The sequence below is a fragment of the Dermacentor albipictus genome, unplaced genomic scaffold (genome assembly GCF_038994185.2).
Source record: "Dermacentor albipictus isolate Rhodes 1998 colony unplaced genomic scaffold, USDA_Dalb.pri_finalv2 scaffold_11, whole genome shotgun sequence".
Lineage (NCBI taxonomy): Eukaryota > Metazoa > Arthropoda > Arachnida > Ixodida > Ixodidae > Dermacentor > Dermacentor albipictus.
The window spans coordinates 6,638,725-6,653,911 of record NW_027225565.1 but is presented as its reverse complement, the minus strand read 5'-3'; the positions used below and the strand labels follow the sequence as shown (position 1 = coordinate 6,653,911).

The 15,187-nt window shown below is 43.6% G+C and overlaps 1 protein-coding gene across 7 annotated transcripts in view; it reads right to left on the bottom strand.

The window, feature by feature from the left end:
* Positions 1-15,187, bottom strand: part of LOC139051281 (uncharacterized) — a 211,713-nt gene that overhangs the window by 128,560 nt on the left and 67,966 nt on the right. For all 7 annotated transcript variants that reach the window (XM_070528283.1, XM_070528286.1, XM_070528284.1 and 4 more), the window contains one exon: positions 3,772-3,817. In XM_070528283.1, coding sequence (XP_070384384.1) covers positions 3,772-3,817 — 46 coding nt within the window. The remainder of the gene's footprint in view (positions 1-3,771; positions 3,818-15,187) is intronic.

Below are 15,187 nucleotides of genomic sequence, written 5' to 3'. Positions count from 1 at the left end.
GAGACATAACCATTTTTGAAAGTTTAAATATTAGGTAAACGTACAAGAGAACACCAAAAATGTGGTCACAAGGCACCATGCCCCTTCACCAGTTTAAGTGCATGCATTACCTTTTGTTGGATTTTCTCTCAAAGGGAGGCCAGCATGATCATACAAATGCTGTTCACACCCAGGAAAAAGGCTGGCCCGTAATGCACTTTGAACGCATACTTGAGAAATGAGCACACTCTGAGGCACCATCGGTAAAGGCGCAGTGATATGCATGTAATTTCCGAGTGATGGCAACAAGTGACAGCGACAAGCGACAGGTTTCACTGTTGCGAAGGGCAATCCGTCTACGTTTCTTGCCGTGTCCTGTTTTTCAACTGGCCAGAAAATTTCGCTTGTCACGTGAAAGCTTGCATGGCTACTTCCAGTGGAGACAGCGTGATTTCACAACAACGTGGCAATAACCAGTCTGCCCGCTTCGATTTGAATTTGCTCTCCCAACTCGCTCTCTGTCAAGACATCAAAAAAGAATTAATAAAGTTAGCCATCACTTTGTCTCATCTCAAGCTGCTGAAGATAGAGTATTGGCATTGTCTTGTTGGTATTATTGAGATCAGTTGTTTTGATACTATTAGGCCTGAGATGTCACAGAGAGCCACGAAAGTGTTTTCAGCATTGCTCACCAGATGGTGCCCCGGCATTTCATGGTGGCCACGTGAAACGGATTTCCACTGGTAATGACAGCATACTAAAGCTAGGCCTCATACACCTAGGTTAAAACATTGGCTTCGTGGTACGTTTGTGCTTTCTTTACAGGCACACAATTGTATTTACTTGGACAACAATGTAACTTTGTTACAACTTTTCACAATGTCATGTCTATGCAGTTGCTCCACGCCGTGACACGACAGCGTCTGCCTGTCACGTCGCTTGTTGCATTCACTTGAATATCACATGCAAATGACTGCTGCTTATCGCGAAGCACAGTGGAAGTCAACACAAGGACACAAAGACACCACAACCTCACCCTTCCCTGCAGTCTTGTGTGTTCTTGTGTAGTGTTTATTTTAACAGTGTGTCCCATTACTCAAGATGCACAACTACACCAAGATGTTCAAATCGAGTTACAAGACATCACTTTTCAGTGTAATCTGACATGCTGCAGGGGCACTTATGCACAGACAGCAGATTAGCGCCAGACTTCACAAATGCTTATTAGCGAAAATGTGAACATGAGCCACATTGGATGCTGTATCAAAAGCCACTCCCGGCTGCACCACATAAATGTCAAGCTGGAGACCAACATGCACCTGCGGGAACTAGCTTAAACCATGGCAGCCGCCGTTCTATGCACAGCTGGCTATTCATAATGTTTAACATTACAAGTCTGCTTGGATGAAAGCTGAGAACGTGATGACATGGCTGGTACTGACTTGTGAACAAATACGCAAGGTAAAATACTGAAGACACAATGTGGCAGGTACCACACAATATTTCTTTCCCGAATTGCAGCAAAAAAAATGTGTCTCATCTGAACAAAAATATAAACATAGAGGCTGGCTCTCAAGGTGTAAAAAAAAAATAAAAAAATAATCTCATGTGCCAAAAACTTGCATTAAAAGTTGCATTTCAGGTGCTAAATACGTCGGCAACTTATTCTTACAGGGCCAAATAAAAATTATATTTTTTACTGTAGCACCATGTGGCTACAACAGCAAGTGCAAGAGAAACATTTCAAATTTTCACCCCCGCAGCCCATTAAACACAAAAAGCACTGTAACAATGTGCTGAAACCTTTAGCACTTATTAAAGTGTTCCTAACTTTCATGCAAGCTGCCACTCCCAAGCTCTCCTGTTCTCCTGAACTAGCTTCCCAACTATAAAAGCAAGTTCTACAGACTGAAAATGAAGCTCGAGGATGAGAAGTTAATTATGGCTGAAGAATCTGGAAAAGTGTTGCCCAAGGAGGAAGGAAGAACTGAGGAGGCCCTGACATCACTCTTGTTCGAAGCCTCCGTGACGCCAGAAATTGGGTTTACTCCACCGTTTTGTCGGGGCAAATTCTCTCCTTTGTTTACATTTTTTGCTTGCAGTATGCAACCACACCAGGCTGTGCGGACGTGCGCATGCTGTAGCGATCCAATCAACGGATGCCGTTGCCACAGTCGTGTCATCCGAGTATTGTGCTCTAGCATTGGAAGAAGTTCATAGTGAACTTGGCAAATTAGATCATGAGGCTGGTCCCTGCTACTTTTGTCAGCTTTTTGTGAAAATAAATCTGCGCATTCTCACTGTGCTGCAAGAATGCACAGGCAATGACCGACAGCACACTTTACATATACACATCATGACACATCGCCTATGGCTAGCCCATCTGCAGTTCAGGAAGACAAACACGTATGCTAGTCATGGCTTGAGGCGTCGTTTTGGTTTATTGAACAAATTTCAGGCAGCCGCACACCATGGCAATGTGAAGAGCCACTGCACGCTGATGAGCAGGCCAGCAGAAGAGAACACATTTAGATAGCTGACTGCGTTTCGAGGAGTATTCTTCTCATGGTAAGTGAAGCTTCACGGAAACAAAGTTCTGTGGTATCCACCACGCAGTAACGAACAGTATGCATGTATGCATGCGGCTAGCACATTGAACGGGATCACTACATGCACCCATCAGCCGTTTCATGTGCGCACAGGCGTACATTACTCTGTCAAGTCTTGTTCACTCTTTCACTGCATCCACCAACCTTCACTTCCCTGCGCCACTTGGGCGCACAAATAACATGTCCCCAGTTACAACGATATTAAATCTACGGAGCAGAACACAGATGAGCACACACTACCGTAACAAAAAGTGCCACTGTGCCGTGGCAGTTTGGCCACGGCACAGTGGCAGTATCAACAGTGACAGTGGTCGCAACATGGCCACTACAGCAAGAAATACCACGCGACTTCCTCCACAGTTTTCTCCCAGACGCAGACTGGGTAGGGCCTCTCCTCAGATTTTTTTTTTTTCCTTCCTGTTTCCCCAAAGATTAAAAATAAATGACTTTCAGGACTCTACTCAAAGGCTTTCTTAAAAGCATCCCGGTTAATTAGATGAAAGTCAAGCAGACCAATTCATTTCCCACAATTTAAATCAATAAATTAAAACTTTACATAAAACCATCTGTGAGTGCGAGGAAAGGAAAGGCGGCTATGGGCACACTCTTTTAGAACTCATGCGATAATGCTTACACTTATTCTTTTGTACTCTGAATGCCACTCTAACCTATTAGCCATGCAAATTATGAAAGTGCAACAAAATACCTCTAAACACAAAAATAACTTAGTAGCATGATTGACTGAGCTAGCTGGTGTTGCATCATTTGGTATGGAAAGCATGAACGTTTAATGGAGACGCAGAAACAAGACATGAGGATGAGCACTCGTCCTCATGTCTACTTGTTTCTGTGCCTTCATTAAGTGTGTAAATGAGAAGAAAGTGGTTAATCGAGTAGTCTGATTTTTGTTAATCATATCATATGTGCAATCACACGCAAAAGGACGAAAAATATTACCCTAAAGAAAGGTGCATAAAATGTTCCTTTGTGCAGTAAAGATAACCCAATTTCACTGCTGACAAAATACTGCCGCTAAAACAAATGTGGAATTAAGCACATGCAACACATAAAAAAGACAGCTTTAACAAGTATCTACCTGACCACACATTCTACTAGTTGAATACAAAGCATTAAATTTCATGATACTCTCACACGACCTGATCCAAAGCTCAAGGATACTCACTCAAGAAAGAGGGCATCTGCTGATGCAAGGCACTCCACAAGCACATCTGCACAGACACAAGCGCATGATTAGCAACAGTCCTGCAAACTCACAGCTAAAAAAAGAAAACATACAGCACATAAAGAGTAACTATAATTTTACCATGCTGTAGCAGCAAAACGGACTACCTTTAAATCAAAGCATTATGCAATGTGCCTATGGCTTGGCATGAGGAGTATAAAAGTGAACCAACTACAAGGCAAAAAAAAAAAAACATAACTTCTCTTGACATTTGTGCAAATGAACTGAAACGTCATGGCCCACTGTGGTTGCTTAGTGGCTATGGTGTTGGGCTGTTAAGCATGAGGTTGCGGGATCAAATCCAGGCCATGGCCGCTGCACTGGGGGTGAAATGCGAAATTACCTGTGTACATAGACCTAAGTACACGTTAAAGAACCCCAGGTGGTCCAAATTACTCAGAGTCCCTCACTACGGCCTCATAATCAGACCGTGGTTTTGGAACGTAAAAGCCCATAATTTCAAAAAGAGAGAGAGAGAAAACATCATTCTAAGATGATTATGTCTTTGCTTTCTAAAAGAATGAGAACAACTGCCTGCTGTTGTGCTAACATTTTCAAAAATGAATCACTAAATCATTATACAAAAAACACATTCATAACAAAAATCAAGTTCAAACATGTGCAAGACAATCACTGCAGCAATTTTCAGTGCGAGTTACATAAAGCACATACTAGTATGCAGCTGCATTCCACATGAATGTTTGACTGTAGAGCACCTTTAAGGCAGTCACTAGCAGAAAGCCCTTTGCACGTGATTAACAAGGACTGTACAATGGTCAATTTCTTCAGAACACAAAACAGCAATGCTGCTTCAATCCAGCTCAGCTGATGGTACAGACTTGTTAAACTGAAGACACCAAGAAAGATGTGCACCTAATGCACTAGTACAGGTATATTCTTATATTCCATTCTGAAACATCAAAGTTGTTGTATTGAGAATATTTCAAGATGATAGCACTTGTTGTCATCATAGTGAGGGGAAAAATAGGGTGCCGTTCCCTGAAATTTGTATACCTTCCACCCTCCATGACCTGGCTTCCCATGATGACCCTATCTGCATCTCTAAAAGCCAATCTCCAGGAAGGGCTGCTTTGGAGTTGTAGCGGCACAACTATCACCTCCAGAGCCAGTGAAGAAGACGGCTCACAGGCATGTAGCGTGAGAAGAGAACACGCTGGTGTGCTTGGCCTAAGCAGCAGCAGCATCGGCCACTTCCGTGATCCCGTTGCACCATGAATGGAAGGCATAAATAAGCCACGGCTACGGCGGCTACTCTTTGCGCCGCCAGCCACAAATTGGCGACCCAGATGACCGAGCCAAGTCATGCCAGTGTCAACGCACCCACTCTACCAAGGCGAGAGTGACGTGGCCTCATGTGGTCGGGCAGACATCCCATGGTTGTAGGGTGTCTGGGAATTCTACATCGACATGCCGGACATCTGGTTCATCCAGCTGGACAGCCACTTCCGTATCTACAAGGTTCCAGGCTCCAGCTGCATTCCTGGCTCTGGCTGTCAACCCCCAGTCCTTGCTCACTATGCCACCTCGAGCACTCAGTCACAACAGCTCTCACCATTGGAACCGTCGCATCATTCCACGTCTTGTCGTCCCACAGAGTCATAATTTCCAACATTCCATTTCATTTTCTGTCTGTTTCACCTATAGCTGTTAGCTTGGGCATTACTTGTACACTGCCACAGTGCACAAGTCATGTCCCGCCACTTAGGAGGCTATGTGGTAAGAAAATGAAAATGAAATGAAGATATCATCATCATTCCCACCTTTAACGTCCCCATCCCTTATGTAATGACCTATTAGGACCTTTGAGGTACCAATAAATAAGTTTTTAAAAAAATTAGGGCATTACAAAATATGGGTACTGGTCCTCAATACAATTACGAACAGCGCTGTAGGTTGACAGTTCGTAGTAAATAATAGAACATTCAATATTGCCAATAGAAGAATGTCCCTCTAATGTGCTATACATATTTTTTCACACATTTAAGTGATATGAGATCTATACTATCTGGTCAGCTTTTTTGAATACTTTGACAAAGGTCTTCGGCTGTCCCATAATGCACCAGCTTCAGGCAGAGCAGTGTTTATGTAGTCGAATTCAAATCAAAGGCATCAATGCAATGAGGTGGGCCAGTTGGTTGTTGGAGCATGCATTCATGTCTGCAGTGCAGACTAAATACGCACTCACACAAAAAGAAACAATAAACTCAGTTGATGTCCAGCACTCGTCCATTTTGCTTGTTTCTTCTGTGTGTGTGTGCACTGTACGCGCTGCAAAAGTGAATGGGAACGCAAACACAAGATGTTTGCAAGGTATACTGAAAACATGCTCTCCCTTTGTAAATGTGTCGAACTATGTCTCGATGAAGTGGACAAAATAAAGCACAATGAAAGGCATTTATGACACACTTCAAATGCTTGTCGCCAAAAGTCCCTGGATGGTCACCGATGTAATTCAACTTCGCCAGAATTACGACAAGCTGAGTAAGCAGCAAACCTCAACATGACACGCTGCCCAAGATACAGCGGACCTTCCTACTTTGGACCTTAGCCAAGTAACAAACACACACACGCTCTTCAAACATCTTCCACAACAAATGTTGATTTGTCAGCACTGCATACTTTAAGGCCCACTGTGCAGATAACAAAACAGGGCATCTTGACTTTGCTATTACTTAATGACATAAGAAAGACTGCTGGCCCAGACAACATTTTAAACCAGTTTCTTAAAAGATATGCAGAACAATTTTTGCCATTCTTGCATGCCATTTTTACAGTATCGAACACAGGACTGGCTATGCTCAAAAGTGATACTTATTCACAAAAACAACGACAAACTTTTGGCAGATACTTATCGGCCCATATCCTTAATGAGTTCTTGCTGTAAAATATTATAACACGTCATCAGAAAGCAGTCATAAGCTACCTAGAAGACGACTTACTTTATAGCTGGCAATACATATTTTGCAAAGGTTTGTCAACTATAACCCAGTTGCTTGAAATTACGCATGACTTCGCCATGGCCAGCAAGCCCCACAATTTTAGCCGATTTTGCGAAGGCTTTTGAGTGCGTTTCACATTACAAGTTAATTGAAAAGCTGAATTCAATAGGCATGCATCCGAAAATAATCACAAGAATTGAAGTGCATCTTTCTAACAGAATGCAGTATGTTTCAATAAACAATGTCGATTCTAGTCATCTTAAAGTTTTATCAGGTGTCCCACAGGGATCAGGTTTTGGGACCTTTATTGTTCCTTATGTATGTTAATGCTATTTATCCATGTGCAGATCCACGGGTTACACTGAAGTTAGTTGCCGATGACTGCATGATCTACACCCCTGTGTGCAGCGTTAAAGATGAGGAAAGGCTCAATTCATTAAAAAAAAATGCTGACTAGTGTTTTGTTTACACATTGCAATAAACGTCAAGAATACAAAGTGCCTCTGGCTAACCAGAAAAAAAGCACCTTTCTTGTTTAGTTACCAATTATCTGGTATTATTACATAACACAAGTACTGCAACTCAAATATTTGGGTGTCACAATTACACAGAATCTAAATTGGGTGAAGCCCATTGAGACTGCATGCACCAAGGCATTTGAACAGTTAGGATTGACACCACCAAAGGTGAAAATAACAGCTTACAAAACTTTAGTAAAGCCTATCATTGAATATACAAGTGTAATTACAGATCCCAGCCAAGCACATCTTATCGAAAAGCTTGACAAGCTACAAAATAAGGCACTGAGGTTTTTATACAGTAATTACTCAGGTCAAGGTCAGTGTAACTGCTTTACGTGCCAAGGCATGCATCCAGATTTTGTCTGTTTGGCAGAATATTGCTACAACGAAGTTTATTTTTTAACAGTTATCGTGGAAGCATAAAAATTGACAAGGAATACTACCTGAAGTCCCTGTAGCGGCATTCTGGTAGAAACAACTGCCGCAAATGCATTCGACCGTTTATTGCACCGTTAAGAATTCTTTCTTTCCCAAAGCAATAGAATTGTGGAATAGACTGCCAAATACTATTGCGAATACCACTAATGCTCATGTGTTTGTTCCCGAAGTTGAAATATATCTTGAATCATGGCTTTATCGATGATATTGGGCCCACAGTGTGCTTGATTTCTATCACTCTTATTGTAAGGACCTGTTCATGTTTTCAGCATTATTTATTTCCCCCCCCCCGCCTTTTTTTACTGCTCCTTTCATTTTCTTTATGAAACGTACAATTTTTTGCAATGTGCTGACACTGCAATTGTACCAACTTCCTGTATCTGTAACCACTTGCTGTATAAGCCTGAGAAGGCTTGCCCTATGAATAAATAAATTTGTAAAATAAACCAGTTAATTTATCAGGATGTTGCATGTCAGTTCTCTCTTGCCGCCCGCACACCTGAGCTGTTCACATCCCTGGATCCATCGCTTCATCCTGTCTTTCAGACACAAGTCACCGAGGCACTACCACCTGCCTATCTGCAGCTGCCTGTTGCTGCACTGTTGACTTATGTTACTCGACTATGCTACTTATGCTACTTGCTACTATGGTTGCTCGACCACACGCTCTGTCTGTTTGACACCTCCCAGATTAGTGGCTCCTGCACATCGCCACCATTTTGACGTTCGGTTCCCCTCTTTTGCTTAGCCACCAAAACTACTGTTGTCGACCTGTACATTTGGTAACCAACCCACATGCTTTTCATGCGATCTTGAGGGGCCACTTTGCATGCCGCTGTAGCCACTGTAGCCACTGTAGCCTCCGTCTTTGTGAAGGTGCAGGCTCCTCAAACTGTGTAACTGTTCACCTTTTGCACCAAGTTCTTTTTCCAGCTGCAGACTCATACCCTAGCCACTGACCCTTTGACTCACACTGGTCTCCTTCTCCCGGTTGCCTATGTACTTCCCCAGCACTTCATTGTGCCAGGCCTACATGAGAGGAAAACAGAGAGTCAAAGCTTCAGAGGCAAGAGCTGTGTCGTAATCAAACATTTAAAAACCTCTTTCTCTTTCTCCAAACAAAATTTAACTGTCTGTAGACAGCATCACCATACACACACTTGTCGACACCAGAACCACTGTCTGTGATTAGTGAAGAACTCAACAACAATATGAAGAACATGACCACTTAGCTTCCCTATCACTCCCTGCATATGGCAACCTTGTACCTCATCAAACCTTTGGCAGCATTTACAGCTCAGGTTGTTGTACAAGATGTTATGCATGTAGTTGAATTTGTCCTCCCCTCCTATTCCTCACATCATCCTGGGATGTGCATGAATAAACTTTATTTCGGAGACCAACCTGTTGATGCCCAAAGGTGGGCGGCCACTCTATTACAGATAGCCATAGCCCTGTGCTGATAGCCTGGGCCTGTTCACCAGCCGTAGCTGGTCCTCAGGTCTTGGGCTTGTCAGCTAGGCCTCCCAATGGTCTTCTGTTGGTGCTTAGATCGGCCTTTTCCATGGGTTCTTTTTGCATTCCCAGATTATGTGGTAAAGGGTGTTTGGTGTACTGCAGAATTGGCAGTCTCTTGTAAATGTTGAGGGGTACATTGCTTGTAGTAGAGTGCCGTGGAGGTAATTGCTCATCTGTAGTCTGCGTAGTATGACGGTTTCTTCACTGTTAAGCTTGATGCGTAGTGGTGGATATTCCCTCTTGTTCTTCTTGTAATGTTTTAGAATGCTGTAGTATTTCCTTTGTATCATTTCGTCTTGGTCTGATGGTAGATGATGTCCTGGTGGGGTTGACTGGCGTACATCTTCTCCAGCGGCGGTGTGAGCCGCTTGGCTTCCCACCAAGGATTCATATCCCAGGGTCCAGACAATGTACGTTTCAGGGATGTCTTGGTTCTTGATGATGTTGAGTGCGGTCTTCCTAATTGTTCCTGCCCAAAAATGGCAACAGGCTGCCTGCAAGTCTGTGATGACGATGACCAGCACGTCCCATCGCAGATCCATATGGCCATAGCTATGGTGACCTATTCAATTACTTCAATGTCCCTAGCAACTACTGATGCAGCTGCTATCTCTTCATTCTGCTTGTTGGTTACGCAGGCAACATACCCCCCTGTCTTGTATTTGACGGCATCCATGTACCTTATTTCTGCCTTGTTGCTTTCTTTGCTTATCATTTTTTGTAACATGGTGGCTCTCACTTGTCTTCTGAGCCTCCGCCAATTCTTCTCAGGTATTATGTACTCCTAGTTTCAGCAGTTTTTCCATTGATGTAGTAGGTGGTAGTCCTATTGCCAATTTGTATGTCTTTCTTATCAGTATGTTCAACATGTCTCTTTAACTATTCTTCATATCTAAGCACGCTGTACTGTAGGCGATTCTGCTGATGACCAATGCTTGTATGAGTTTTAAGGAGTTTTTTCCTTTAATTCATGTTTTCTATTTGTGACCCTCTTCGCCAGGTGTGTAACCTGCGTGATCGTTTCTTGAAGTCGGTGTACTGTGGCAAGCCCCACTCAATCCTTCTAGAAGACTAATCCAGGGATACGAAGTGTATTAACCTTTCAGATGTCGATTTCATTCAGTGTTACATCACGTTCTGGTGTCTCTTGTGGGGGCCGCCCTCTTGTTCTCTTTTTCAGAATCAGGAGTTCCGATTTCTCAGGGGCACATGATAGTCCACAAGCACAGAGATACCTTTCAATTCTCTCTACTGCCTCCTGTAAAGTTTCTTGCTGTCTTCCCACCGATCCCCCAAGCGTCCATATGGTTAAGTCATCCGCAAACAGGGCATGTCGAATTCCCTCTACTTCACTGAGAATGTTCGGTAGGGTGTTCAATGCCAGATTGAAGAGCACAGGGGATGACATTTTTTTTAATGCATCAAGCTCTTGTCAACTGTGCTCGTGCTAAAGTCAGATTAACAATGCAGTGTTTGCTAACTAAGACAACTGTTCTCTTAAAGTATTTGCTGCTGCTGACATCAACATCGCGCCTTTTTCTGCCGCCCTGGTGCCTGTGTTTTCTAACACCATCACTAGCTCATCTGTTTTGTTTACGCAATTGGCAGCTTGTGTGCATCATCAAAACTTCCTGCTCTTGTTTGCTATCACATCTTGCAATAGTTCTGCTGCCAGTTCTGCATGCTCATTGTCCCTACTATACAGCAAGTGTCTGGGAAGCTTGGAAACTCCTGACTGCATTGTTCCGGCTGCCATTAGTGATAACTTAAGACATCACTTCCATTTTATGCCAACGTCCCTCCCACTGCCACCGATCCCCCGTGCAAGTATTTTCCAATGGCGTCGATTCCGAGCTGACACATGTACGTTAAGGAGCAATCATCAATCTTCCAAATTGTTTGCATGCCTCTTTTTACCACAATCAACCATCTTTTGGCCCAATGTCAGTGGTTACTCACCACATCAACACCGGCCAAGAAGTACCATTGTGCCAGCATCCATTGCACTTGTGAAATACAGAATGCCATGAATGCCATGTCATCAACCAACAGGTGCACGATATGCTCAAATGTGGCATCATCCAATTCATCCAGCAGTCCTTGAGCCTCTCTAGCTGTGCCGGTGAAGAAAAAAAATGGATCCACCCGGTTCTGCACGGATTATCACCGACTTGATTGAATAATGTGCAAGAATGTCTATCCTCTACAACATATCGACGATGCCTTACAATGCCTGCAAGAAGTGAAACTTTTCCGTTTAATCTGTGCACTTGGTAGTGACAAGTGCCGATGAAAGAGGCTAATTGGGAAAAATTTAGCAACATGTTACACTCCTGTAACATGTGAAAGCGAAAGCCTGCTGCACATGTGGTAATGCATTAAGTTACATGATCAGAGGTGTCAGACTTCTTGCAAGACATAACGAGCCACAGTGTGAAGTAAACATATCGCGTTGTAGGTCAACCTCCTCAACAACACATGAGAGCACCTAATGCACTACCCAAAGGTTCTTTTGTTCTCTCTTTTTTTTTTCAGTTTTTCTTCCTTTCTTTTTTCTTTGTTCGTTTTTTATTTATTCTTTCTTTCTTTCATTCTTTTGGTCTTTCTTTAATTTCTTCATTGATATTCATATACACTGCATCTTTGCTTGCTTACACGAGTATGAGCTATTCCTGGTGACATTTTTTGCATCACTGATTTTTTGGATTCACTCGACTAGACGCCACTTTTTTCGGGTATGAGCCATTGCAATGAGCTACTTAAGGCTTCTGCCTTAAAGGGACCCTGAAACGATTTTGACGATTTTGTACAAACATACTAAGTCGTTAGAGTAGGTCCTCCTGACCATTAATTGACGCTTCTAAGTGCTCCGCATAAAGCGTGTAATTTATTATAAGGTTTTAAAAATTTACATCACTGCCAATCGCAGCTCACCGCTCAGCTGAATTTTCAGCCACCCCTACCCATTAAGTAAATTGCCGTGACATAAATTGCGCTAATGACACTAGTAGGGTGAGCTAGTCAATTGGCTGTCCAAGGCGCATCATCGATAATTTTTCTAACTTCATGGTGAACAAATGTTGTTCATAATAGTTGGAATGTTAGTTTATTTGTTTCTATAAAAAGAAAGTAACAGAAAGAGAATGCATTAGGACAATTTCTCCCTACACTTAAAGAGTAACTCCGGTGATTTTTCTATGTCAAAGGATGTCGATGAAATTCGCTGGGTACGTTCTTCTGAACACTTTAGTCATGTTTTCAAAAAAGCAGGTTTGAGAGTTGAGCAGATTTTTTACAAATGAATTTAATTAATTGCCTCAAACACCTTACCTTGCCTCCACCTCAGTTATAGGCCACACTGTGCATGACGTCAGGAATGTTCCATGCAGAGCATGCCGAGATCATGCAGATGACAGCGATGAGAGCATCGAAGAGTCGACAATCGTGAGCTAATGCATGGTGTAAGAAGATGCTGTTGCAAGAAGTTGCATTCCCTGTAGACGTGCAAGAGATAGGAGGCAAGTGGTGTTGCGTTGTCGGCTGCGTGAACTTCAGCCCTCGCCATCTGCACACACAGTTTAAGGTGATGCCGACCGCGTTCAGCCGAGGTTAAGCCTATATGTCACAGTCGCATAACTCATGCGTCTGCAGCTGGCAGACCTGGGCGACCAACCTGAAGCTAATTAGGCAATTAGGATGAAGAAAACTCCACGCGTAGTTCAGTTTTGCCCATTAGGATTTGAAATAAGCCATTACTCAGTTCCTACAGAGCACACACAAAAAGCGAGAAGCAATGACATGGAGCAGTATCGACATCGATACGTTGTCGTTTTCAACGGAAAGCTGCCGCCCGCTGCATTCACCGCCACTTTTGTAACCTAAATGCGACTACGAAGATGGGTGTATTTTTACTTATTGTCATGCCGACTCATTACTTAGCTTCCAAGGTGCACTGTTTGCCTTGTATCCCAAATGCGCAGCAAGCGTAGGCCCCTTCAATACAGCAGCATAAACAATCGCATATACTGGCATCAGCATTTCCGCGAGAAAAACTATGCGTTCTCTAAATGAACGATCACACATGCAAAGTCCTTATCTATGTCCACAATATGGAACATATTGTGTGCATGAAGAGAATACGAAGAATGATAAGTAGGCAGCATAACACTGCCGTACTACAGTCGCCCACTCGCTGTTTTCGAAGGTGCGTGGTTGCCCATATCAGCGCGATTCAGAGTGATGCAACGGTGCTTACATGCACAAGATCTGCATGTTTTGATATGTTCTGACATTATTTGATGTCAACAATGAGTGGCTAGTAATATGACTCAAGTGAACAACGAGGCACTGGAAGTGGTAAGGGAATACATCTACTTAGGGCAGGTAGTGACGGCGGATCCGGATCATGAGACGGAAATAATCAGAAGAATAAGAATGGGCTGGGGTGCGTTTGGCAGGCATTCTCAGATCATGAACAGCAGGTTGCCATTATCCCTCAAGAGAAAAGTCTATAATAGCTGTGTCTTACCAGTACTCACCTACGGGGCAGAAACCTGGAGGCTTACGAAAAGGGTTCTACTCAAATTGAGGACGACGCAACGAGCTATGGAAAGAAGAATGATAGGGGTAACGTTAAGGGATAAGAAAAGAGCAGATTGGGTGAGGGAACAAACGCGAGTTAATGACATCTTAGTTGAAATCAAGAAAAAGAAATGGGCATGGGCAGAACATGTAATGAGGAGGGAAGATAACCGATGGTCATTAAGGGTTACGGACTGGATTCCAAGGGAAGGGAAGCGTAGCAGGGGGCGGCAGAAAGTTAGGTGGGCGGATGAGATTAAGAAGTTTGCAGGGATGGCATAGCCACAATTAGTACATGACCGGGGTTGCACGTTGTTGGGCGAGTCGGTCGTACATACTTAAAGAAGGGAATTGCGCTAAAAAAAGACACGGATGAGTAAGGACATGGACGGGCGCCCGTCCATGTCCTTACTCGTCCGTGTCTTTTTTAGCGCAATTCCCTTCTTTAAGTATGACCGGGGTTGTTGGAGAAATATGGGAGAGGCCTTTGCCCTGCAGTGGGCGTAACCAGGATGATGATGATGATGATGATGATGATGAAGAACAACGAGTGGTCGCTGCACCTGCCGATCGATGTAAACAAACGCAACGTTTCGTGCTTTGGACTGTCAGCGGCGTTTTTGCGAGATACTAATGTGGAAAGTCATGCTCCACATCTTACAGTGAGCATGCGAAGCATTTTCCTGAGAAGGGGTAAAACACCTAAACTAGCAAGCAGCATGCAGTGGTTTGGGCTACCCTTGATCTTCATGTTGCAGCACAATATGTAGCGCAAAGGCGCTGGCTCTCCTGGTGGCGGGTCGAACGAGAACGGCGATTCGCGGCTATCGAATTCATCAGAATCATATCTGTCAACATTTGACAGATCCGAAGAGCTGGTGCAGCTGACACTGTCACCCAAAGATCCGGCGTGGTCACGATTCAGACGAGCGTCTGCTCTTCGCTGCCAGCAGGCGAGACCGGCATGTCTTGCACGCCTTTCCCGGAGGAGACACTCATGACGTCAAATGAAGAGGTTTGCTCGGCTGCTTGGTCAGGTTTTGGTATCATTTTTTCGCTTCTTTGCTTATTTAAAATTATTTTCGAATTTGCTAAACAATTCCACTATCAGACACGTGACGGGGGGTCTCGAAAACCTAAATATTCCATTACCTTGACATGGTAAAAAAATCGCCGCGGTTCCACTTTAAGCATTTCCGGCCCACAGCAAGTGTTGGCTGCTTGTAGTACAACATGCTCCGTGTTGACGAGAGCTCCGCGGTCAGCGTCAGTCTCAGTTTTTTCGCAAGCACCATGATTCGCCTTTGTTGCGTGGTTGCTGCAAACATAGCGATTGGC